This window comes from Grus americana, chromosome 28 (assembly GCF_028858705.1).
Source record: "Grus americana isolate bGruAme1 chromosome 28, bGruAme1.mat, whole genome shotgun sequence".
Lineage (NCBI taxonomy): Eukaryota > Metazoa > Chordata > Aves > Gruiformes > Gruidae > Grus > Grus americana.
Genome location: NC_072879.1, coordinates 223,882 through 248,778, shown reverse-complemented (window position 1 = coordinate 248,778; position 24,897 = coordinate 223,882). Strand labels below are relative to the sequence as shown.

General features: G+C 42.5%; 3 protein-coding genes across 4 annotated transcripts; 1 reads left to right on the top strand and 2 right to left on the bottom strand.

The window, feature by feature from the left end:
• Positions 1-1,030: 1,030 nt before the first annotated feature.
• Positions 1,031-5,110, bottom strand: CALR3 (calreticulin 3). The gene is made up of 9 exons (XM_054805951.1): positions 4,972-5,110; positions 4,720-4,821; positions 4,364-4,567; positions 3,634-3,728; positions 2,648-2,857; positions 2,414-2,527; positions 2,180-2,323; positions 1,458-1,550; positions 1,031-1,350 (listed from the first exon to the last, which is right to left on the bottom strand). The coding sequence occupies exons 1-9, from the start codon at positions 5,108-5,110 to the stop codon at positions 1,183-1,185; spliced, it is 1,269 nt and encodes a 422-aa protein (XP_054661926.1). The 3' UTR covers positions 1,031-1,182.
• A 169-nt stretch (positions 5,111-5,279) lies between these two features.
• Positions 5,280-10,799, top strand: C28H19orf44 (chromosome 28 C19orf44 homolog). Its single transcript, XM_054805949.1, has 8 exons — positions 5,280-5,534; positions 5,804-6,418; positions 6,681-7,035; positions 7,594-7,670; positions 8,018-8,483; positions 9,331-9,426; positions 9,544-9,710; positions 10,137-10,799. Exons 1-8 carry the CDS (start codon positions 5,280-5,282, stop codon positions 10,221-10,223), a joined length of 2,118 nt encoding a protein of 705 aa, XP_054661924.1. The 3' UTR covers positions 10,224-10,799.
• CHERP (calcium homeostasis endoplasmic reticulum protein) lies at positions 10,733-23,744 on the bottom strand. Of its 2 annotated transcripts, none has more exons than XM_054805533.1 (18): positions 23,642-23,744; positions 23,355-23,528; positions 22,630-22,811; positions 21,867-22,004; positions 21,492-21,643; positions 21,019-21,130; positions 20,576-20,665; positions 19,699-19,933; positions 19,170-19,348; positions 18,361-18,757; positions 16,012-16,250; positions 15,030-15,163; positions 14,650-14,736; positions 14,208-14,357; positions 13,964-14,080; positions 13,396-13,490; positions 12,676-12,861; positions 10,733-11,866 (listed from the first exon to the last, which is right to left on the bottom strand). In XM_054805533.1, the coding sequence occupies exons 1-18, from the start codon at positions 23,664-23,666 to the stop codon at positions 11,829-11,831; spliced, it is 2,730 nt and encodes a 909-aa protein (XP_054661508.1). In that variant the 5' UTR covers positions 23,667-23,744; the 3' UTR covers positions 10,733-11,828. The 2 variants fall into 2 exon arrangements, with proteins under 2 accessions (XP_054661508.1, XP_054661509.1); XM_054805534.1 differs by having other exon boundaries at positions 10,733-11,448.
• Positions 23,745-24,897: the final 1,153 nt, after the last annotated feature.

Below are 24,897 nucleotides of genomic sequence, written 5' to 3'. Positions count from 1 at the left end.
AAAAAGTAAAGGGCAACTGTCATTACAGTGTATTTCAATAGCTTTAAGTTCTTCACCCCATAGTGTCATTGGAATTGTTTTACAGGGGACAAGCAGAAGCAAAAGAATTTGACCTCCATTGCTCCAGCCTAGAAACTGGGCTGGCTGCACCCAGGGCTCCTACAGATCCTCCCACTCCCTATCTCCTCACCACACAAAACCACCTCAGCCAGGCTAGGCCTAGCCTAGAGGTAAATGCAAAACGATTGGCTCTGGAAGTCTGGCTTCAGTTTTTGCTAAATTTATAGCATTACTTCTTGGGGAAGGGAAGGAAATGCAGCAGAGCAGAAGGACGCACAAAGGGATGAAGGAAGTGACTGAAGTTACAAGAGAAGAGTTACAAGACAGGTCAGACAAAGATAAGCACATCGTTCACTTTCAAATTCCTCCCCCACCACCAACCTATCAGAAAAATAGTATTTTAAGACAGCTTTCAGGCACTGTATGTATTCATTTCAGATTTTTGAAGGGGAAAAAAATTGTCTGAAGACATTTAAACCTCTAAGGACAGATTTGTGGATGGACAGACTACTGGCACTCAGGTTCCCCATGGAGACAGAGCTAGAACATTCCGCCAGCAGAGAAGCAATGGCAGAAAAGCCACGAATAGCCACAGTGCGTTCGCAGCAGCTACGCGACTGTGATAATCCAGGAAAATCTGACGGGCGCAATTACTACAGAAGATAAGCTTTGCTAATCTCCTTCATTTGAAGTATGTGGTGAAACATTTCACATATTTGACATGCTGCACCCTTTAATGAAATATCATAAAAAGCTTATTACGATATTTCCTCAACAAAAAATGAGCATGAATTTTACATTTAATATTAAACCATAAAAGGGTAAAACAGTTCCAAAACCTAGTGCTTTATTACAGGTGGTTTTCATACATTTTAGCAGTGTTAAGATACAGTTAATAAAATTAATGTTTTCTATAGAGAATTTAACTATGTTATGGTATTTTTATTAAAAATAACTGAAACTGGTCACAAAATTCAAAGCTGAATTTTAAAAAACCCTGTTTTAATACAACTCTATTGCTGTAGACTTCAACAAGCTGTTAACAAAATATCAAAATCCTCAAGTGAAAAAAATCATGAAGTGAATTAAGTGAAAAAAACTTGAACTTCTTTCAAGTAACAATTAAAACTCTTCCTTCTTGATAGTATTTCGCACTGCTCTATCTTTTCCAGATTCTTTTTTTCTCTCTAGCTTTTTTTTAAAACGTTGCTCAAAGTATTTTTCTTCTGTAAGCCTTTCTCTCTCCTGCTCTTCCTCAGTCTGCTTTATGTTCATTTCCTTTTCAGGACCCTAATATTAAGATTTCATTTTTGTGCACCAATAGGTTCTTGATCAGATTAGACAGGGGATTTTTAAAATGGGGTAATAACCAAAACAGACACAAGATTTCGTGTTACCTTTGTCTCTCCCCATGTTTCATCTCCAAAGTCTTCTGCATAAACCTCATCATCTGTTATCAAGAAGTTGTCAAAAATTGTGCCAGCTCTCACCTTCAAAGGAATAGGGAAAATAATGAGGATGCCTCTTTGCTTTCTTACAAGTTTTCATCTCTTTTTTTTAACAATATGTTTGTATTATATATTCAATATAGAGTAATCATGTTAAGAACCCTGTAGATTTTTGCAGAATTTGATGAAGAATTCTCTCTTTTTGGACAACTGTTTTCAAGAACTTGTTTTAACTTTAGGCACTGCTCTTCCAGAAGTTTTAAGTCTCATCGCTGGCTAGTTGAGAAACCTGAGACAGAGGATGATCTCAGAGGCACCCCAGAGAGCAGTGTCCTCCTCATTAATCTTTGGGTAGGTCAGGAGTAACTGAGCTGCTTGAAGCCTCAGTAGCACACCTCAGGTCAGGTGGAGTAAGTCATACTTTACAAAACTCACACAAGTTTAGGCCGTACTTACCGTAGATGATTATTATCCAAACAATAACTGCAACAGGAGATCACTGTGTGTTACAGATTTTTCCATTTTGTACATATATTTAATAAGAGCAAGTTAAAGACATAGGTCCCTAACATCCCAAACCCATAGATAATGTTTATATGCAAAGGGTAGACAGGTTGCTATATACTCAGTGAGAGAAAAAAGTTCTTTATTTCCCAGTAAAGGCATCTCACCTGCCAGATATCTAGTCCAATGACACTAATATTTTCATAGCTGTAGATACTGAAGTCTGGCGAGTAATTTGGATTGTCGATCTGTGGATGAGGCCAAACTCCTCTATAATTTGGGTTATCAATCTGCCTTGGTTTCCATTCCCCCTAGGATAAATCGTATGTTCTGAATACAGTCAGGCAAAGAAAAGTTGCTTAAAGTGTTATCCATAACTAGGATTAGGAGATAATTTATACTCTGTATAGAGGATTCTTGACCATAGGATAATGCCATTCTCCATTCACAGCATCATCCCAATCTTCAGGTTTCTCAGCACTAGTGTCCATAATGTATTCAGGTTCATCCCAATCCTTTAAAAAAAGGACACAGGAAGATTGAAAAGCAAAACTAGTTCACAATTCAACTATATCCAATGTGTATTCAGTAGAAATGAAATAATCCAGTAATGCAGAATAAGGAGAGCAAATTACCTCAGGTTTGATGTCATTTGGATCATCAATTTGGATTCGATCATCCCAGTCAGTGGGTTTCCTCACTGTTGGGTCATTAATTTTCCGTGGTGGCAAAAAATCTAAATCATCTTCTAAGTTGCCAGATTCAACCATTTCATTATCAATTTTTACTTCATAAGTCTGATCTGGCCTTATAATCAAAGTGTATAGATGTGTATATCCATCAACCTGGGTTTTAAGGAAAGCAAGGAAAATTTTCTAAGAACCTTAAATATAGCTCTTAGGAAATGCCTCGCACCAGAATTATAATACTAATTTCTAATGGATTTTTTTCATAGGCAGTAGTAAGAAAAAAAAATAATTCCCAAAGTCTCCTAGAGGGGGAAAAAATGTAATTAATGACATTTTTCACATATTTTTCAGTCCTCCCACCTAGATCTCTAAACAAAACTGAATGGTTGCAAGAAAACACAGTCTGTATCTCATTGGCAAAAGGATGTGTCAAGATTGAAAACAGTATCAGATATAGTAATGATTTTATTTAATGTCAAATACAAGTTATTTGTAACCCAAATAGCTACGGCAAAGGCACATAAGAATGCTTACACATAGGTTAAAAGCAAAAATATTGAAAAAATAGCCAGAGTCTTACATTTACATCACAAGAAAGCACTCTCTCACTAGAAATTGTGGAATTAAAGTTACAATTAAGAAACACAAAGACATACATGTCTTACTAGCATACTGCACCCTTGTGACCTTGTTCTGCCCTGTATGAGTATCAAGTGTTGTGAATATAATCATTAAAGTGCAAACATACCATAAACTAAGAAATATCTGAGGTCCCAGAATTAATATGACTTTTAAGATATGATGAAAAATAGAACTTCTCAAAGGTGACAGAAGTTTGCAATAGTTGTTTGGGGTTTTTTGTTTGTTTTCCTTCTAATATCCCTATAACTTGTTTATTTTAAAGTTTATGTATCTTTGAAATGTGTATTTACCTTGCATCTGATTGGTTTCTTGATTGGATGGGGTTTATTCTTGTAATTTAAAATAACATGGACTTTCTTTGTCTCAGATCCACAAATATCTGGCCCTACAAAGAGATGATGTGCTTTGTATCCTTAACTTCTTTGCAGAAAAATACAGATTGATTACCTTTTCCTTCTAATACTGCTAGGCATCTTTCCCATACCACGTATTTTGATGTATCCCATTCCGTTAGCTCTGTTACAGAACTAAACCCAGAAAACAAAAATCCAGGCAAAATAAAAGTTATCTATGGCACAAGCTGAATAACTATGTAATTATATTAGATAACTAATGACAAATTTCACTTTGACATATAAATATACAAGTTCCACTAAGTCACTGGGAACAACATACAAGTTTATAAGGGCAGATAATGGCCTACAGTATGTTGTTTCAGTTAAAGGTCTTAAAAAAATAATCCTGCTGAACAACTACTTTTATTCTAAGCTCACTCTAATAATTTTCAGTTATGTCCTTCAAATCAGCTCAGAATGTTAGCATAAATATGTATTTTGTTAATACATATTTAGAGATCTCTCAAGCATGGAAGAGCTAACTCCTTACAGACACAACATCTTTTTTTTTTTCCTTAAGGCAGCCTTCCTTTATGTTTTTTCTACCATTTCTACAGTCATCCTTGAAAAGTTGCACAACAGCAATGACAGTATTTTAGCAATGCAGAAATAGCTATAAACTCACCAAACATGATATAATAATGTGAATCTCCACTTAGTTTCTTCTGATCCAAGTTTGAGGAAAAAATCTTAACATATCCCCCACCACAATCTATCCTTTGCTCATGTTTCACGGTATACTGAATGACCAACGTCTTCCCTTTGTTACTGAATGGTTTAAATCGTGAGGAGATAGCATAAAATTTAGAATTTTCAGTAGTTTGTAGACCTGTAAAGATATTAGTAGAATATCCAAACTTACATTTTTCTCCATTTGAAAAGGAAAAAATACTTTCATTGCCATGCATGGCATATCTATAAAGGCAAATCCTCAACTCTCAAGATGGTTTCCATAGCATATTTATAATGAAACCCACATACCTTTATCTCGCACTGGATCTCCATAAAACTTGCCTGCAGTGAGTTTAAACTTCCCAAAATCTGCCTTGTACTCAGAATTCATCCACCTCTTCTGCCAGTTGGCTGTCCCACACGGCCAGCACCAGCAACAACACAAGAGCGGGGTCAGTAAGCACGGTACAGTGAGGGGGGCTCCCACCCCAACAGCTCACAGACTCACAGCCGTTACCGGCAACTGCCCCCCCCCCTTTTACCCCCCTACCCTCGCCCAACCTCCATCCAGAAACTGCTCCTGGTAATACACCGTGGCCCGGGCAGAGCCCAGCGCGGCCCCGAGGAGCAGGGCCAGCCTCAGGGCGGCGACGGCCGGGACTCTCCCACCGCGCCCTCTCGGCCCGCCCACAGCCGCCATGACCACCGCCCTCACACCTCCAACTAACATCAGCCCTCAGCCTCGCGCCTTCAGGGCCTCACCCTTCCACAATGGGCCCTGATTGGCTGCGCTTTCTCAACTTGTACGGGATCAGATTGGCTTAACGCCCCCGAGGGAGGAGCATGCTGGCACGTGCCCAAGCGGCGAAATGCATGCTGGGGCTTGTAGTCGGCGCTCTCGCGGGCCGGCGGCAGTATGCTTTCTTGGGATTGGCCGACGCGCGAGGGGAACTCTGCGCGGAGCCAATGAGGGAGCGGGGTGTTGGGGAGTCACGGTCTCCGGGACACGGTCCGGCGCCGACCGCTCTGGTCCCGGCCTGGGAGAGCCGCCGCCGCCTCAGGGCGCTCCGTCCCGGATGGCCGCGATCACTCGGGCGCAGAGAGCGCCCACGGGCGGAGGAGAGGTGAGGCGCCAGCTGTCGTCCCGGCCGCCGCTCTGCCTCCGCGCCAGCCGCGCTCGGTCTGTACCTGGGCAGCCGAGTGCCCTGGGCCGGTGTTTCAGCCGCGTGTGGGGACCGCCCACACCGGAGGGTGGGAGGAGGTGGCCCGGCACAGGCCGGGACGAGGGCAGGGCCTTGGGGAGCGGGAGTGTGTGCTCAGTCCGGGGACCTGGGAGCTGAACCGGGCCGCTAGCCTACGCCTCTGAGGGCGCTTTGCATCCTCTTCTCGGCAGGGACGCGGCGATGCTCCCCGTTGGAGAACCATCACAGCCGGGCGCAGCATCCTTCCTCACTCCTGTAGTGACCTTTCTGTGGTTGACACAAAGTTGGAGAAAACTGGAAGAGCTCCGAGCTGCTGCAGCAGATTCCTAAAGGTGCGCAACGAAAACGTACATGGAAGCCAGCCGTGCCAGACATCAGGAAGTGCTGTGCAGACAGTGAGCAGACACGTAGCAAAGAGCACTTCAGGTAGCGCTTCCCACGCACGGTCGAGCTCAGCTCTGAGGAAAGTGGCACAACTAGAAAGCAAAATCATGAATCGAAAAAAGCAGATGGAATTGCAAAACACTGACTTGGGCCAGAAGCCTTTGGATGAAGGATCCTTCTCATCTGCTTCCAGTCATGAACACAGTGCAAGGGGCAAGAAATATCTGAAGAAGTATGCTACTGCCAGGGGAATTATAGCCCTCACTACTGCCTGCTCTAAGGAAGAGAAAAGTGTCCAAAGCCCTAAAATGAATGTTATGGTTAAACAGCAGCTCGGTTTGGATAGTGATGAAGAAGAAAGGAGAGAATTGATGGAGGGCTCTTTGGAGTTTTCCAGCAGACATGAGAATCAGAGGATTGTTGTAAGTGATTCTAAATGGGGCAGAAAGGTACAGACTTTGCTGGATTATGTATTTTGTGAAATTGTTTTAATTGGTAGGTCACTTTATTTAGATAACACCAGAAAGTAAATTTTATTTTTGCATTTGTGGCTTGCTTATTATATAATTTAGCTTCAATTCACACTTTAAAATTACTCTTTTTTACCCATTTATTTTCCTTTTTAGCAATCTACACACAATAAGTGAAGTAACATATAAATCTCTTTTTCATGTTCTTCAAAAGAGTAAGACTCGAGTTTCATCAGGAATACCTCCTCCACCTCATAAGGAAATTTCACTGACAGAGGTATCTAAAACATCTTTTCGTAGCAAAGACTCAGAGAAAAACATTTGTGGTAGAGTTACTTCATCAACACCTTCACCAGCCAGCAGAAACCTGTCGGTACAACGTAATATGAACTCTCAATTGCTGTCTTTTTCCCTGAAAGACAATACCGTAAAGATTACTCTGCCTCAAACAGGCAACATCAAACAAAGCCAAGTATCACTTGAAAGCGACAGCAGTGAAATCAAATCACTAGATGAATTATTTTCAAAAGCAGCTGATGCAGAAGATTCAACACACAGCAGCTCAGATGGTAAGTTTTCTAAATATTGTCTCAGTAGAGTTGGCATCAATTCTACTGATAATCTACTGATAAATTTCCTAATAAACATGGGCAAATACTTTGAAAGGATTCAGCGGTGTAATTTTACATAAACCAAGGCTTTATCAAAGGAATTATGTTGATCTCTTTCTTTTTTTCTAGTGTAATATATTTGCATTTTTCTTGGCTTTTGATTTAATGGGTTCAGTTTGACGATGCTTCCCTGGGTCCTTAATTATGTTGTCAAAATGATTACAAGATTTACAATAGTTTTCATGTATCAGTGGGTCTGAGTGAGAACAAGTGTAAATGAGGGGCATCGAGGGTGTCTTCAACTTGAGTTAGCAGATCCACTGACAGGCAAAGGAGGACACTTTAGAAAGAGCTGCTGCTAAGTTAAAGGTTGAGCGCGATTGCTATTACTTTTTAGCATTACAGTTTAAACTAGGAATGTAGTACTGATTTATATTTTACCACTTTTCTCACTTAAGGGAAAGTGTGCTGCAATTTTCATGCAAATTCTCATGACGATATGTCATTTGATTGCAGACTTCAGACTGAATATCTTGAGCCTTGATGATTTGGCACCAAATATCAGCAGTGAGACAGCAGAATTAAAGCAGAAAGTAAGTAGAAATTCCCTACTAGCACGTATTTCCATTCTGCACTTTGTTTGGTGAAAGGTGGATATTCTAAAATGAATACTTCCATGGATTAGCTGAGGTGGACATGTCTCACTAGCTATAAGGGTTAGATCAGAATTTTACAGTTTATTGAAACCTGACCAAATTCTTTTCTGAAGCGTCTGCCTTTCCTTACTAAATGTAACAGCACTGCACAGTTTGCAAGGTGACACAGAAAAGTGTATTTCCTAATAAAATAGCAGCTGACTCAGTGATATGCAGCAGAACAGGCAAAGAATAATGGAGGCGTATTCTAGTTTGTATTTTGTTGATTCTGTTTTGTTTTACAGGGGACAGACATTCAAATTACTCAAGAATCAAACAGAAATCCAAAAAAAGATAAGTCCCTGGTAGAAAAGGACCAAGCTTCTCTTACTGGTGCAGTAACTGGTGTGAATGATGTTTCTGAAGGGGATATTGAAAAAACTGTGAGTGAAGCTGAAATCTCTGAGCATTTAAGTGGAGTTTCTGCAGATTTTCCTAGACACAAACAGGATTACCTTGATGATGCTGAGAGAACTGTTAATTCAGAATATTCTGAAGACTTTGAAAGGTTTCTGTCTACAACAGACAGGGAATCTGTATCAAAAATGTCAGAGGAATGTTCTGAGAGCTGCACATATTCTGGAAAACACCCATCTTCAGCATTGTCACCTTTACGCGCCAGAGAGAGGCATGACCAGGTCCACAGAGTAACTGTCAAAGAAACTGCAGCTCAGACAGTGGATCCTCCATTCACCTACTGCTGGTCAAAGAGTAAGTTCACGAGATATTGCCCGATTCCAGCAATTTCTATATTTCATAGGCTTGGCTAGTCAGCACTGATAGAGTCCTTAGCTTCAGTACTAGCTTTCCCTAGCTGACATTCAATTAAAAACTTTCTAAAGCCCAACACTTTCATCTGCTATCTGTAAAAAAAGATTGGGTTGGACAACAGAATAAGAACTTGGAACCTGTTTTTTGCTAAAATAAACCACCAAACAACCCAACAGGAACTCTGGATGGATGAGCTAGCGTTAGTGACAGAGCTTGCAAAAGCCTGAGTAATATTCTCAAATGGAATTCAACATTTTTATTGTAGCTTTACTATTGCAAACAATACTATTGTGTTGTTGCTAAGGGGATCACCCATCACAGAGTTCATTTTTGCATTGTATTTATTTTTTGGGAAAGCACTATGGCCCCATTTAGAAAAGACAGACGTGACCTTTGTTTCTGAGGGCTGGCTCCTTCCCTACTGCTCTTTACTTAAATGAAAACATGGCAAGAGCCACTTCTTGCCACTTTCAAGGAGGAGAAAATAGAAACTCAGGTGTGCTTGAAAACAGTAGCTAGTCTGAAGCCTTTATTTCCATCCTGGCTAGGGTTAGAAAAGATGCCTTCCACAATGGCACGTGTTGTGAATGTAAGAGTAAAGAAACTGCAGTGGTCATGGAACTATTTTAGCTTTTTTTTTTTTTTTTGCTGACAGAATTCCCTGTTAGGCTCCGCAGCGGTTCTAGGGCCACCAATGTCCCAAGAGACTGCTGAAGAGGAACCGAGTTGTAGCACTAAACCTTTCCACCCTCCAAGCCCCATAATTCTGATTTTACCCTGTACACAGCAAACACCACTGCGGTACTCGACCCAGCTGTAGGGAACAGTTACATTGATCCAGTTCCTGTTGCCAGTCACATCATCAGCACGGATGCAGTAGAAGGTACTGAAAAAAACATTTCTTACTATTGTTTTACTGTATTTTATGCATCTAACCCCTGCTTGGATTGTTCAGTCTTTAATATCTGACTGCAATCTATCCACCCTCCATTGCTTGCAGCCTTGACGGCATACAGCCCATCCGCTCTGGTTTTAAATGCCATGTTGAAACAGCACTTGCTGTTGACTCAGCAGTTTGTAGAAAACATTCACTACCTTCACCTGTCCCTTGTGGAGTCCCTGGAGAATGAGAAGTTCCACTACCATACCCTGGAAGAGGCTAAAGAGGTATTTCTGACAGATAGCAGCCTAAGTAAAATAAGTGTGTATTCCTTTCCAAGCACTTCTAGTATTTGCAGCAAACATTTTCTTTGCCTATTACTCAAAGTTCATCTTATCATTGAAGAAATTACTTCATAGAAGACACTATTATAATGCTTGTGCCCCTACAAAGAGCAAGTCAGGAGTCTATGCAGTAAAAAAAGACCAAAGTCTTACTGGAGGCCATAGTTTTGAAAGAATAAGCGTCCTGCTGTGGCACGTAGCTGTCCTCGAACACGCAAGGCTCTTCCTAATGCTACAGCAGAAGTGTTACTTTCTGTTGCCAGTATAGGAAATTGCAGGTATCTTTACATGAAGATGTATTGTTTATTAAATACTAGAAAGTGTTTATCTACATAATAAGGAGATTTGTATATGAACTTTTTTTTGCAGTACATCAAGAATCACAAATCCCCACCTCTAACCCTTGAGCAAGCACGTGAAGAAATTCGGAAAGCACAGGAGGAAAAAATGCTTTGACTCCTGGAAGTTTTTAAGTAAAATTTACATTTACAGATCTCAAGCCGGAACAAGAAACCCTTCCAACCTGCACAGACAAAAAGTTATAAACTATGTATCAGAAGGATTTGTACTAACTTTGTATCTTATTGTACATAATTTATTTTACACTAATGTACATGATACAGAGATGGGCAGGAACCTTCAGCCAGACTATGTCAGCGTTCAGCAAAAAAGAAACCAAGACAAGACTTCTCTTAAAGGATCAACATGCTTCTCTTGTAGCTTGTGAGATCTGTGATCACATCTGATCATGGTAGAAATCTACACTACAGCACCCAAGGAATATGATCACAGTAGAACAATACCATATCCTGACTTTAGTGCCATATTTAAACAGTGTTCATGTAGAAATAACCTTCTCAGATTAGTACAGAACCAAACACACGCAAAGTTAAGATACATTCGATACAAGGAAGGCTTATAGCCAATGCACTGGAATCCATTTACTCTGAAATAATGAGCCACTGTTTTATTTTTATTTAAAAAAAAGTGTTTATTGGAAGGCAAAACAATAAAATTCACAAGTTGATAACATACAGGTGTCGTATGCTGATTCACAGACAGTTACAGTTCCACAACTACAGTAGATCTAGAACAAACTGGTATTTCACCATATGAACTGAATGGTTTTAAGAGGGTTTCTGCTGTACAAATGACTGACTCTGGCAGAGGTTACCACCACACAGACCTCGGGAGTGGAAGTGCAGTGTAAGGGCCTAACACCTTTAGCTGGTGGTCTCTGGAAACGGTTACAAAAGGTTTTGGGTTTTTTTCTTCTCATTTAGATTAAAGGAAGTTTCCAAGAACATTTCACTGTTAGAAACTTGCAGAGCAGAGAAAATGGATTCTCTTCTATTCAACTAATTAGCTTTTATTAAAGGGTATATACAAAAATATAAAAAGCTTAAAGAATGTCTTCCATTACAAAGCATTGAACATCCCTTAGAGTGCTTGAAAAGCTACAACGGTTAACCCTCGTGTTCTGACCAGAGTTGGGACTGCAGCAGCTGGTGTGTAGGGGTGTTAAGTTGTAGGGTAGGTTCTAATAAGCTTGCACAGTGCTCATAGGTCACCTGTACTGGAACTAGATGCTTCATTCCCCATTTAGACATTAGGATACACTGCTCAGCATCAGTCTGACTTGATCCCAAGGCAGCACCCCTCCACTTCAAATAGAATTAACCTTTTGAGAGAAATAAACATACATTATGGAACTAGAGACATATAACCGTATCAGATAACGTCTGTATTCCACAGGAATGAATGAATCACAATCCTGCACCAGGGGTAGCTTGACTGGGGTTTAATTCTAGTATCAAATGGGTAACTGATTAAAAAATTTTTCAAAATAAATGGAAATTCTTAAACTTGCTAGACATGTCATAGTTACGACTGGCCTTTTTTAAACACTAAACCGACAAGTGTTGAAGTACATGTCATAGCTTTCCATTTTTCACCATAGTTTTAAAAGTAATTCACTTGTCACTTCCTCCAGACTTTAATCCGGATTTATACAAGTTTAATGTTTTGTAGAAGATGCAAGACATCTTTCTTCAGAGAGTCTTATTCGGGTGGTGGAGGGTCTTGCGTTTCACGCTTCACTGAAACAATAGGGAAAAGAGTTCTTACACATTCTGCAGTTACCTGAGCTGTCTGAAGTGTTTCGTGGAATGAGGGCTCTATCAGTCAGGATTTTTTTTTATCCTTTTGGGCTGTATTTGAACCCTTTTATTACACAGATCTACTGCAGCCAGAGGCAGAAGTGACTTTTCACTTAGCATGCCTTTTTTTTTTTTTTCTCTCTCCTTTTAGTCATTGGCAAGTGTAGTTGTTCTACACAACACAGACTCTCTGCAAGAAATCTATCATTTGGGTAATTGTCTTCCTCTCTTAAGAAGCACCTCCACTTTTTCTGAACCCTTCCTGCACTACAGTGCATTTATTACCAGTTCTGGCTTTAGCAGAACACAGTACTAGTTGTAGGAAACTCAGAGTTAGGCTGGACTAAACAGTATGCGTGGTCTAACTTCAACACAAAGCCCTCCCTGCTCTGGCACCCATCCCTCCTGTGGTATGGCTCCCTCCGCTACCGTTGGGATCACTCCTATTTTTTGAAGGGTAACATTCAAAGATGTAGGCTCTGGGTATTGCAGCCAGGAAGTGGCTTACACAGAACAGGCTAATTAATTACTGTTTCAGAAATTAGAATACAACACAACCCCTGAAAAGGAAAATATGCCAGGTTAATGAGAGTATGTGTCTACTTACCTGTTAGTTTACTGTATCCATTGTATTAGAAAGAATTAACAGTTACCAGTCTTTTGATATGGGTTTACAGTCTACAGTAAACAGGACAAAATCGCTATCGAGCCTGCACGGTTTTTTAAATTGCTGAGAAACATTCACTTACATTCATCTCTGGCCTTCATGCGTGCAATAAATGAGTAACTTTTATTTCTTCGGTAGTTTTCATAAGGGTCATCTAATGCAACTCCCACTCCTTTATATTGATCCCATTTGTCTCGGATATCGCCTCCTTTAATTGGATCCTGGATCCCTTGTTCCTTGGCTCCCAGTCCACCAGACCCACTCCATCCTGCAGGAAGGACACAACATTCCCACCCTGTAACTAGAATTACTAGAATTCTGAAGACAGATAGACATTGAAGCTTTCTTTGGTTGTTTCCAAAATGTCAATTTGATACAGCAGGATATTAACAGACAGCCCGAAACAACACGTGAACCGTCCCATTTATTTCAAAAGCATTAATCTGCAGATTCTGGGAGCTGACAAACATCAGCACAACCCCTAAAAACTTTTCAGAGCACAAGGGGAAAGCCAGCGCAAACCCAACCTGTCCAGTGAACGCTGCTGACCTACACCAAAGGCCTTGGGACCGCGAGTTCTATTTGATGCCAAACTCACGTTCCTGCCTTCCACATCCTTCTCAGAAAGGCGACTACCACCACTGCTCCATGTCCTATACACTTATATCTCTGACCATTCTTACACTGACCTTGGAATACCAAGGGATAATTACTTATGAACATGCATTAATTAACTGTGTCTGAGAGCTGGGTGCCTGATTTTGTTTCCCACCTTGTGCAAGACTCCAGAACAGCATCTTACCCATTTTCACTAGCATTTGATGGCCTTTATTTTCTTCTCCAAGCCTTGATTCTGGTATAGGAGGCCCAGAACTGGAGCCCAAACCAGCAGAAGAACTAAGGAAATAAAAAGAACAAATTAACAAACTGATACTGTTCTGACGCAAAGTCATTTATATTCTGTTAAACATTAACATCCGATATAATCCCATCCACTCTATTAAACTATTGTTTTATTAAGCTATTAGATTACGGCGTTATAAAGGTGCCAGAAACACCCCAACTGCTTCTCAGTACAAGGGCAATCAAACACTATGGTCTTCCTAACACAGACTGTACACGGAGGATTCCTCTTGCTTCCTAGGAAGGCATACGAGGCCTTCATAGTTGCACAGTGTTTTGTTATAACAAAAAGCTACCACAACAGAGTAATATTCTCTCTATAAGCACATATAGCGTATAAATTGTTTGTAAATCTTTTCTACTATTTGTTGAAATGCTTAATATGCCCAGCTTATAAGAAAGCACCCTTCTTTAGTACTTTTCCAAATCACCCAGGTAAAAAGAGGAATAAACAAACAAAAGCTTACGGAGGAGTGGGGCTGCGAGACCGGGATCGGCGTCGCCTTCCTGGCGAGTATGATTTCGATCTTGATCGTGACCGTGATCGTGAGCGGCTATGAGAAGAGCGGGACCTGCTCCGGCTCCTGAAGAGCACACCAGATCAGACGCACAAGTTACCAGAGCAACATCCAGGGCTCCTTGCTCAGCCCTGAGGGCTGGGTTTTTCCCACGTTTCCCCCAGTTCCCACGATTCAGCCCGTCGCACTCTACCTGGACTGAGAGCGTGAATAGGAGCGTGATCGAGAGCAAGAGCGAGATCGTGACCTCGAATAGGAGCCAGAGGATTTTGAAGATCGTGAATTGGACCGGGAGGATGAGCGACCTCGGCTTTTAGACCGACTGCGAGACCGAGAAGGCCCACTGCGCAGATAAAAGCAGAGAAACTCCAGTGAAACTCCTGGGGGAAGCACAACAAATGCAACTATACTTCTGATCAAATTCAAATTACATGCAAGCACTGTACTTCTACAGCTAATTCAGTGAAAAACTGAGTGTGGCAAAAACTATTTTCTGGAAATTCCAGCAAGTTAAAACTCAGTTATTCCATCAGCATGTTGCTGAACAGACTTTCCCTCTGCATTTAGCCCAAGTTATTCATAGCACCTTCCAAACAAACAGCATGCATCAAAAATCAGCAGACAGGATCTCTCACCTATTTCTCTTCTCCTGACCTTTTCTCCGCCTCGCTCTCATTTTAGCTCTGAAGAATTCATACAGTCCATTCTGCTCCCAGCCTTCACTGCAATAAATGAACCACACATAGAACCAACATCTGTAAAATTCCGCTTTGAGCAATAGAGACGTTCAGGATTTCCGCTAGATTTTGTAGGGAACAAAAGGCCTGGGCAAAACGGTCTCACAGATCTCAGTGTAAGATCAAGCAGTGTGTGCAGTTTAAAAATACAACAAGAGCACTCATTTCAGCATTAGAAGAACCAAGACACAGGCGAAGGAAGAGAGAGGCACTTCGTGGTTTGAGACAGCTTCTTAGGGCATTTTCCTTACCATATTGTTAGCTACACCTACTCTTACCTGTTTCTAGGCCTGTCATGAGATGGTGGACTATAAAATGCCTCAACCGCAGCCAGTAGTCTCTCACTGGGGGGCATTGGGGGTGGAAGACGTATATCTTTAGGATCTAAAGGTTTATACTCATGATCTTCAAGCTGCCGGAAACAAAACAAATTACATTCTTGTCATGTGTCATGGGGTGGCTACCTGAAGAGATAAATACAGATTTAACTGTGTAGGGACCTCACATTTCACTATTGGATAAGAAAAAATGGTCCAGAAACAAGGATTCTGCAGAAGACCCAGTGCTTTCTCATGCTATCACTACCATTTTGAGTTCTATGAGAAAAGCCAGCACTACACATGGTGCAGTATTAACTGGATCGCCAGGCAGATAAGATGCAGATCTCATCTATCCACCTTTGTGATAACAGTGGCGGGATGGAAGCCTTGCAAGAGCTGGTGTACGCTGAGAGTGACACAAAGTTAGAGATGGAAGAGACTTGTGTGTTCGCCTCAAACACAGAATGCGTAAATGTATATATCCCCGAAGATGCTGATACAGATACATTTCCTGTTCTCTGTCATTCTTTGTTCGTATATGTAACATTAGCATTGCAAGACATCTTTGTAAGAAAGAACTCTGAATACCAAAAACTAGTACACAGTGGCCACATCAGAACTGCAAGGTCCCTCTGCCCATCTGAAAATCACTGGGGATTTCTGTTTTCTAAATACAGGGGTATGATTTTCAAGAGTAAATTAGTCTTTCGTATATATGAGCTCAAATGGCTTTCACTGGGATACACCACTTGCAAATGTTACCATTTTCACCACCTTCTCCCCCCGCTCCTGCCCTTGTATACCCTACAACAACTTCGGCCAATGGTTGCCAGACAGAAAGATTTGAAATTATAAACGTCCATGTTAAACTGTCCCTAATATTCACCACAAGATTTTGATCTTTTAATCCTACTCATCAGGGCCCACTGCAAGCACTTACTTTTACAAGCGGAGCCATCAGTCCAGCAGGAAGATCAAAGTAGGGAACATTTGGCACCAGACTGGGATCATCATGGTTCATGTGAGGGGGGCCTTGGCGCCGCATATGAGGAGGCTGCCCATTAAATCCATGCGGGGGAGGCCCGAAATCAGGATGCTGTGGCCCTCCCCAGGGAGGATGCTCGCTGATTCCAGGATGAGGCAATCTGTGACCAGGATGGTGATGAGGAGGTCCCATTTCTGCAGAGTGGAAAGGTTAAAACATTTATATTTAGCTATAGAGAAAGGAAAGCAATCAGAGAGATGTACTTTAATTAGTGTGTTTCTCCCAAAAACCAGTCTTGGCACCTAGAGCTTTGCAGATCCAGAAAAGCAACAGAATTGAAGAACCAGAGGCTGGCTACAGGCCCACAATCACAAATATCTTGCACTGCATCTCCCTCCCTGGCCATAGCAACCGCTCTCAAGACAACAGGATGATTTAACCCTAAGCCATTGCTTGTTTTGGGACGTACTGTGGTCAAAAAGTACCACAAGAAAGATACGTATGCTCAAGAACAAAAGGTTTCAGATGCAGCAAGGCAGCTACCGGTGTGATCCACTTCTGAAGCCTAAATACACAATCATGGCTTAGCACGGACCTGGAATTAGTTCTGTCTCTATGCCAAATCAACATATACAAAGAAATAAAGATGGCAGGAATTAACTCACATGAGTATGTGACAAGAAAATACTTTGTTTAAAGAGGCATTTCGAGAAGAGGCAGAGATAATATCCTGTTAAAATAGAGAAGCGACTGACATCCATCCAATCACTGATGGACGAACCATGTGCCATGAATGCCAGGATGCCCTGCTGAACTCATTGCACTATATAGAAAAAAACCGCAAGACTGAAAGTCAACATCTTCTGCAGCAGGACCAACAGTTTTTCCAGGAAAAGCCATTATAGCCACTTCCCAATCTTCAACCAGTACTATTTGACTCATCTTCATCAGAACTTGAGCACAGTCTGCATTGTCCCTGCTTCACTGCTTTCCTAATTTTAGCCATCTGCTTTAGTACATCCCCTCCTCCAACAACTTTACATGAAGCAACAGGTGTTTTGGATCACCACTACAATCCAAAACAGAGCACCTTTTTCTGAGCTTAAACCTTAATTCCCCCAGGACAAGAAAAGCTGTTCTCCCTACTCACTACCAGAACTCTTAAAAAAAACAACCAAACAAAAAACCCAAAGGGAAAGAAGGGAGAGAAGAAGAAGGGAGAGAAGAAGAAGGGAGAGAAGAAGAAGGGAGAGAAGAAGAAGGGAGAGAAGAAGAAGGGAGAGAAGAAGAAGGGAGAGAAGAAGAAGGGAGAGAAGAAGAAGGGAGAGAAGAAGAAGGGAGAGAAGAAGAAGGGAGAGAAGAAGAAGGGAGAGAAGAAGAAGGGAGAGAAGAATCTCTACTGGAGAAGTTAATCACAATCCTAAATATATAAGCTCTAATTCAGTGGTTTTCAATGTTTTCTGGACTTGGGGAATTGAGAATCTTTTAAGTTTAAAATAGCAACTCCTACATAGAAATGTAATTGCTCTTCTAAGTGGCTTGTCATACAGAACCACAGTGATCTTTAGACTTTACATTGATAAGGATCATTCCAGAATAGTCATAACTTCTGCACGTGAAACAGAAACTACACAGGGACAGAACTATGCTGGACTTCACGAGGGAGCCTGCAGCCAAACATGAGACACAGACTACACTCTCGGACATCCCTGTGTTCCATCCAGCCAGAAAGCAAATCAAACGAGAGGGGAGAACTGGAGGCAAGGATCATTTCACCAGACACTACCAAGCCACACAACATTAAGGCAGATTAATTAGAGTTTTTCAGTAAAAATAAAAAGAAAAGAAGGGCATGGATAAATGTATGCACAAGAACAAATGCTTTCTTCCTCAAACTTCCTACATCTAATGGAGGACACAGCTGAAGAGCCCTTATCTATGGCCTAATGTGCAGGAGATCGAATTTACAAGCAAATGCTGCTCCTCACCTTTGAGCTTACTATTTTTAAAGTGAAATAGTTACAAAAGGAGTGCCTGTAGAGATGCTAACCAGAAATCGTAATCCAAACTCAAGTCATCTGCATCCAGTAGGGAAGGAAGACTCAAAAAGCAAGGAAGTCTCCAACTCTGCAAGTATTTCCTACCAAGTTGTTAGAAGTAGCTTCCCAAACCCCCAAACTCAACATTTCTCAGGAAAACCACAACAGTCCACCAAGAATAAGCTGTCACCCCAAAGCACTGAATAATTTCGTAATGGCAATCAGCATCGCAACATAAGAAAACCTGGCCTGGTACACACTTTACCTTGAGGAAAATCCCCCTGGGGGTAATCAAAACGATGAGGATAAGGAGGTCTTTCAAAGGGATGGCGAGGTGGAAAATCATCCTGCATGAAGCGAGGTGGAAAGCGGTTGAAATTATGCGGATGCGGGGGCTGGTTGAATTGGGGATGTTGCTGATGTGGAGGAAATGGGCCTCTGAAGTGAGGTGGCCGCTGCATTCGAAATGGAGGTTCCCTTTGACCCCCACCCCATGGAGGTTGTTCATGCTGGTTGTTCCACGGTGCTTCAAACTGGTTGTTCCAAGAAGGATCGGGCTGGTTGTTCCAAGGTGTCTCTCGCTGATTGTTCCAGCCTTGATCTCTCTGTTCATTCCACATTCCTTCATGGTTGTTATTCCATGGAGGACAATGAGGTGGTCCCTAGTGGTGAAGAAAAGAAGCCTGGTCATTAAGCTACAAAAATAAAGAACGCAATAAAACCTCGACCTTTTAAAGCAAATACAGCCGACTGGCAACATGCACAAGCAAAAGAACCTACCGAATACTGCAGCTTCAGAGAAAGTATGGGGAAAAGACCAAACTGCTACTGAACCAAACAGCTCTGTACTCAAGACAATACTTCTTGTTTTGTGTATTCACAGGGAAAGCATGATGGCTGACAGACTGAAACACAATTTATACTTTGCCTTTAAGTGGGCTCAGAATGAGAAAGCTTGGTATTTGAATCTGGATTTACAACTTTCACGGCTTTTTCACCACACTTCCACAACCAAGATGGTCCTTTTGAACCTCCATCTTGCTCTCCATCATGTCTCAGAACTACATTTCTTACCTGTTGTTGACCCCAGGGTGCAACAGGGTGAGGTTGGTCAAACCAAGGTGGTTTATTTGGAGGAATCTGATCATGAGATCCTGGACCACGTGGTCCACCAGAGGCAGGATCCTGCACTCCAGACCCTGCTGTGTCATACTCCGTAGAACCAGATAGAGGCAGCTGCGATTTACCATCATCTGAAACAAATTGGAGACTATTATAAGCACCCAGGTCACACATAGTTATAAAACACCAGCAGACCTACAACAGGCTCCATCTGAATTTTGCTGGATGTGTAAACATTCTGCAGAAATCTGCTGCTGGGAGAGAAGATTTCTGATCTCAGTTTAACACTCGCATCTTTGGTTCTTTTTATATTCCAGCATCAGACTATGCCAGCTGCAAGCCTCCAAATGTTTTCAGGCTTTTGCCTGAACCAAACCAGCACAACACAGCAGCTCACTACTAAAAAAGGAGGAAAATAATTAAAATCTCACGATGTTGCCACCCACTGGTTTCTGCACAGGTCTTCAGAACAGGTTAGTACCTGCTTGTGCAACTGGAGCAGATGGTGGAGCTGAGGCTGGCGCTGCTGTGGTGGCTTGAGGCGGGGGGGTTGATTTCACCTCGTTCTCCAGTGGCGGTATTTGTATTTGTTGCTGCTGCTGCTGTGTTAAACTGTTTACAAACTCTTCATGTTGAGTTTTCAGGTTCTGTATCTGCTGTTGAAAGGCTACTTGTACAGGCTGTACTACCGTTGCATATTCAGTGATCAAATTTGCCTGATAAAATGAGATAAATTGAGAAGAACAAGTTAACACTACACCTAGAACAGTTATCCTATCTACTCATTCAGAATCTCCTATATTGCTCTCCACACCCTCCCAAGAATGGCAAGAGAATGCAGGATAACCTGCTGGCAGAAGAACCTAGAAACACTATGAAGCTCTGTGCCAAAATCCTCTCTGTGGGCTAGAATCCACTGTCTATATTAATGCTCAGCTTTCAAATACAGCTAAAATCAACAGCATTCATTATTAATGCTAAAAATGAATAGTTCCTGCTGCCACAACAATTTTTATGCTTAGTGTGTATAACTTAAAGCTATGGTTTCTTTAGTTTCCTTTTTACCAAACATTTATTTCCATAAAAAAAGAACACACTGTCAAATATGTACATGACTCTGGTAGTTACAAATGCAAACAGACTTTCCGGGGTCGTATCAGCAGCCGGATTATTGAATGTTTGAAATAACAAGGTTATGATTTACATTATTTTTGTAATCCCTTGTAAACAACTTCAAGGGGGGTGAGGGAAGGAGGGGAGATTAATATTTACCTTTCAAAAAAGGAAAACATTTCTTAAATTTGTTTTCAAAATACTGACATTAATAAGAAAAGTGTTACTTCTCTTTTGTGACTAACCTGATACTGGCCAAGTCCAAGAGCCGGGCTCTGTAACTGCTGAATAATTGACTCATCAAAGTACCCATTTTTCTCCCATAGTTGAAGAAGCTGCATAAATTCAAGAGTGAAAGGTTTTTAGAAGTGATGAACAATAAAAGACAAATTGAGGCACAGCATTTTTATGTCTTTAGCTTTGTTAAAAGACCTAGAATTTCGGCACTCGTCTTTGAGCCACTGAAGATTCAGACGCATTCATCATTACGGTAACTTTTAAAGGAAGCCTAGGTACTTTTAAGTTCTAGTTTAAACATGAATTAAAAAGCACATCCAGTAACAGACTTTATGAAGACAATCACAGTAGAAAATTCTCAGTGGTCCTCTTCCATCCTCCTATTTGTGAATTTGCCTAGTGCAGACCTAATGAAGCAAAGCATACAGTTAAACCAAAACAAGATACTCACTCTGGCAATTTTCTGTTGCTTATCCTCCTCCACTGCTAGAAAACTGGTACAATAAATAGGCACGACCACCTTCTGTAAAGCTGCCAGAAGATCTCGTGCTTGCTTCCGCTGGCTTCAAAAAAAAGGAATAGGAAGAAAAGAGTCACTGCCTTTCACTGTAAGACTAAGAGCATTGTAACATTCAATTCATCCCGACTTCTGCTATACTAAAAGTAGTGGGTTCATAAAATAGAGAGTTCCCTCCTTTACATTTGTATTCTAAAGTTTTGTCTGGAAAACAAATACACAAAATAGGTAAAACCTGAATTTGATTATTAAAGCACTAGATCTTTGTGCCAACCATGGACATCTTAAAACAGCTGCTAAAAATAATGAATACATTAAAAAGTGACTAGTCAAACTAACAACGTGCCTAATGGAGAGACACCTCACCAAATTAATCATCAAACTGAGAACTCCAATTTAATTCTTACCAGTGATGCAATACATCATTGATTAAATAGATTAGATGTAACCGAAGCTCAAAGTGAGCCCCTTCTGCTGTTATACGATTGCGCAGGTGCCCAGCCATCAGCTCACAGTGTGCAGGAGATTTTGCATTACTAAACATCCAGTTTTTGCCAGCCTTAGAAAAGCAAATTGAAAATATTTTAAGTTAGTCGAATGTGTTCGCATCATATGGACTTCCTAGAACCCTGAAATAACTGCAAAAAGGAAGTTTTAAAGTAATAGCTATGATCTTACCTACCACACAACAATAAAGCTGCTGCTTACTACACAATCTCAAAATTCAAATTGTACTTAATCCACACCACCACCAAATAACCATTCAGATTTACATCACTTACTGAGATTGCATCTTTCGTACAAGTGTCAATTATTGGCTGCAACAAGTTGTCAAATTCATTCATATCTAACTGGGTTTCCTCCAAAACTTTCTGCATTTGTTGCTCAATTGCAAGGGCTACTGCTGATGTGACTTGTTCCTGGAAAAAAAAAGAAGAAAAAGAAAGAATTATATTACAGCCATTATTCTTCTAAAGAACTAAGCTGCTGTATCCCCGTCCTCTTAGGCGTAAGTAGCTATCTTGAAGACCAAAACCTTTCACAAGCAATGTAACCAAATATAAATGTTTCGGTTATTTCCTTTTGAGGAGAAAAGACTCTCTTCATTCTTCAGGAAGAGTCTAGTTCATTTCCACCTCTAAAATCTCTCCAACGTGAAACAAAAATAATTGCAGGAAGCTCCTAAATGTATAGAACGTAATCTAGGTATACTGCATTCCTCCAGTTTGTTTCCCAGTAGCTTTAACAGCAAAACGTCACCTGCGAAAAACAACTAGTTCAAAACGTGCAGTTCCCTTCCACCCCTAATTGGAATCCACCTTAGAATACTCCAAGCTCAAATGTCTTGCAGTTTCCAGCAACCTGTAGCATTAAACAAAGGTTAAACCAGTCACAATTTATTCCACTCTGCAAACCAACAAGGTGTTTCATATAATAAACTGTTTTAATCCAAGATCAATCTTGCTAGCACATCAGATACATCCATTCCTAATACACTCCTAATTTTTACAGCCACTGGCAGTCTCGGATAAACCAGGTGAGTACCTGTCTCATAGCAAGGAGATGCTGCTCCTGCTGCTGCAGGTTCCACTGACTCTGCTGGATAAGTTCCTCCACGGAAGGAGTGCCCTGAGGAGCTGGGATAGGTGCAGCCGGTGGGAGAGATGGTTGTGGCAGTGGCTGGATCTGTGTGGTAGCCTCGATATCTTGACTTTGCTTGCACAACACTATCAAACAAAGTAAACTTTTAAAGTAAGCCTCAAAGAAATCCACTACCACTAGCCCACACGTGAAAACCACGCTGGTTCAAAACAGACCCTCGCTCTTTACGTCACTGCTTAACACAAAATGAAAATCATGCAGGCTAGGGTGGATGATGCAGAAGAGGAGTGCCAGCAACTCCTCGTGCACTTCGACAGGAATGACTCCAACACCAGCCCTGCCCCTGGACCTGCTGCGCCGGACCACCCTATTCTTGGGGACCCTCCAGGCGCTAAGCTCCGTCCCCCGCACTGCCGGTACCTGCGGCGCAACCCACAAACGGGGGACGTGAAGAGCCGCGGCCAGCGCTCGGCCGACTACCTGGAGCTGAGAGGACAGGAAGAGGCTGCAAACCAGTGCTGGCGGGGTAGAGCGAGGCCAGGAGGAAGAAAAGCGGCTCCGCCAGCCGGGGCCGAGAACCAGTGGCCGCGGGGGAGGGGAGCAGAGCCCGCCACGGCCCTGCGCCGGCCCCGAGCCGCGATCCTGCACAAGCCGCGGGCCCCACTCACGCTGCTGCTGCTCCAGGGCCAGCTTGTACTTGTAGTAGCCGTAGAAGTCTCCCCCGAAGAGGAAGGAAAATTTGGGGTTCTCCTTCTGCTTCTCCATCGTCATCTTCTCGAACTCGGGCCCGTTCCGCGCCACGAACTGCGCCAGCTTGTCGATGACATTCCGCAGCTCCTGGTCTGTAGGGAGGCAATGCCGTCAGCTCCCCCCGGCCGCTGCCGCCGCCCCGCTCTCCCCCCACGTCCTCCCCTCCCCTCCCTTCCCTTCCCGCCCGGGCCCGGGCCGCGCTCACCGTCGGGCGGCAGCGGCATCTCCATGGCTGCGGGACAACGGGGCGCCGCCACCGCCGCTAGGCCGCACTGGCCGGAAGTGCCGTGAAACGCCAGGCGGCACGCGCAGCCGCGCTTTACGGCTCCCGTCGCTCCGGAGACGGCGCGCGGCGCAGGGCACGTGCGGCCTTTCTTTCCCCCCTTCCAGCCGGCGGGAGGAGGCGCCGTGAGGGGAGAGACGGGCCCGGGCCCGGCGGGGAGCAGCGGCCGGGCAACAGCGACCGGGCCCGGCCCAACCCGCTCCCGTCAGGGGTGCCGGAGTCATCTCGGCCCCTAACTCGCCCTTCCCCGGCGCAGCCGATGCTCGCAGGCACTTCGCGTTGGCTGGCCGCTGAAGAAGCTGCCGCTTCTGGGCTGCAGCGTGTGAGAGACTTCGTCCTCTCCCTGAGCACCTGCGGAGCTGCTGCATCGCTCCCGCACCAGAAGCACGCTGATCATCTACTTTTAAAACACCGCATCCAAGCTGCAATTCAGTTGCCAGGAATTAATAGCATTAAAAGAAAGCAAGTCATTTAACATGTGTTTCACGTTTGGGGGGATGATCCGTTGCAGTGGCACTTCAGCTACGTTTCTGGTTCTTAACTTAACTTTCCTTTACATCCAGTACTCCGTTATCTTTCAAAAACAGGATTAAAAATACACCACATTTACATACCTGCTGGATTCAGGAAAACAGTCCTTCAAAAGCAAGGGACTGATCGGATCAGCTTCACATCAGAGGCAAGAGGTACAAACCCCACAAAACCATGCCACGCATGAAGACCATTTATAGGAGAACTAGTCATCGAAACTCAATGTGGGGCCCAAATAGTTTTGATGTCCTTTAATATTTCGGGAAAACTGAATCACAAGTAGAAGTGATTGTCTGGGAATCACGTGAGGCCAAAAGCAAACTGGAGTATCCTAATGCTCGTCTGGAGCTGTAATCACTATCTTGAGTTTCAGGCACTGAATTACACTCTACAGGATTTCCAGTCACACAGATAACACTCACAGACATCCTCAAAAAAAGGCAGAACTTTTTATTCGTAACAAGACATACCATGAAGACCCCACTGTATTATCTGCAGAATATAAAAACTCAGACGGATGTTTCCATGTATCCAAGTAACAAATGAAGAACAAAATAATCAAATACAGATGCTGACCATGATTCTACATCACTGGAGTCCTGGAAATCAACACAGATTCGAGAACACCAGATTAAGTTCAAATTTTT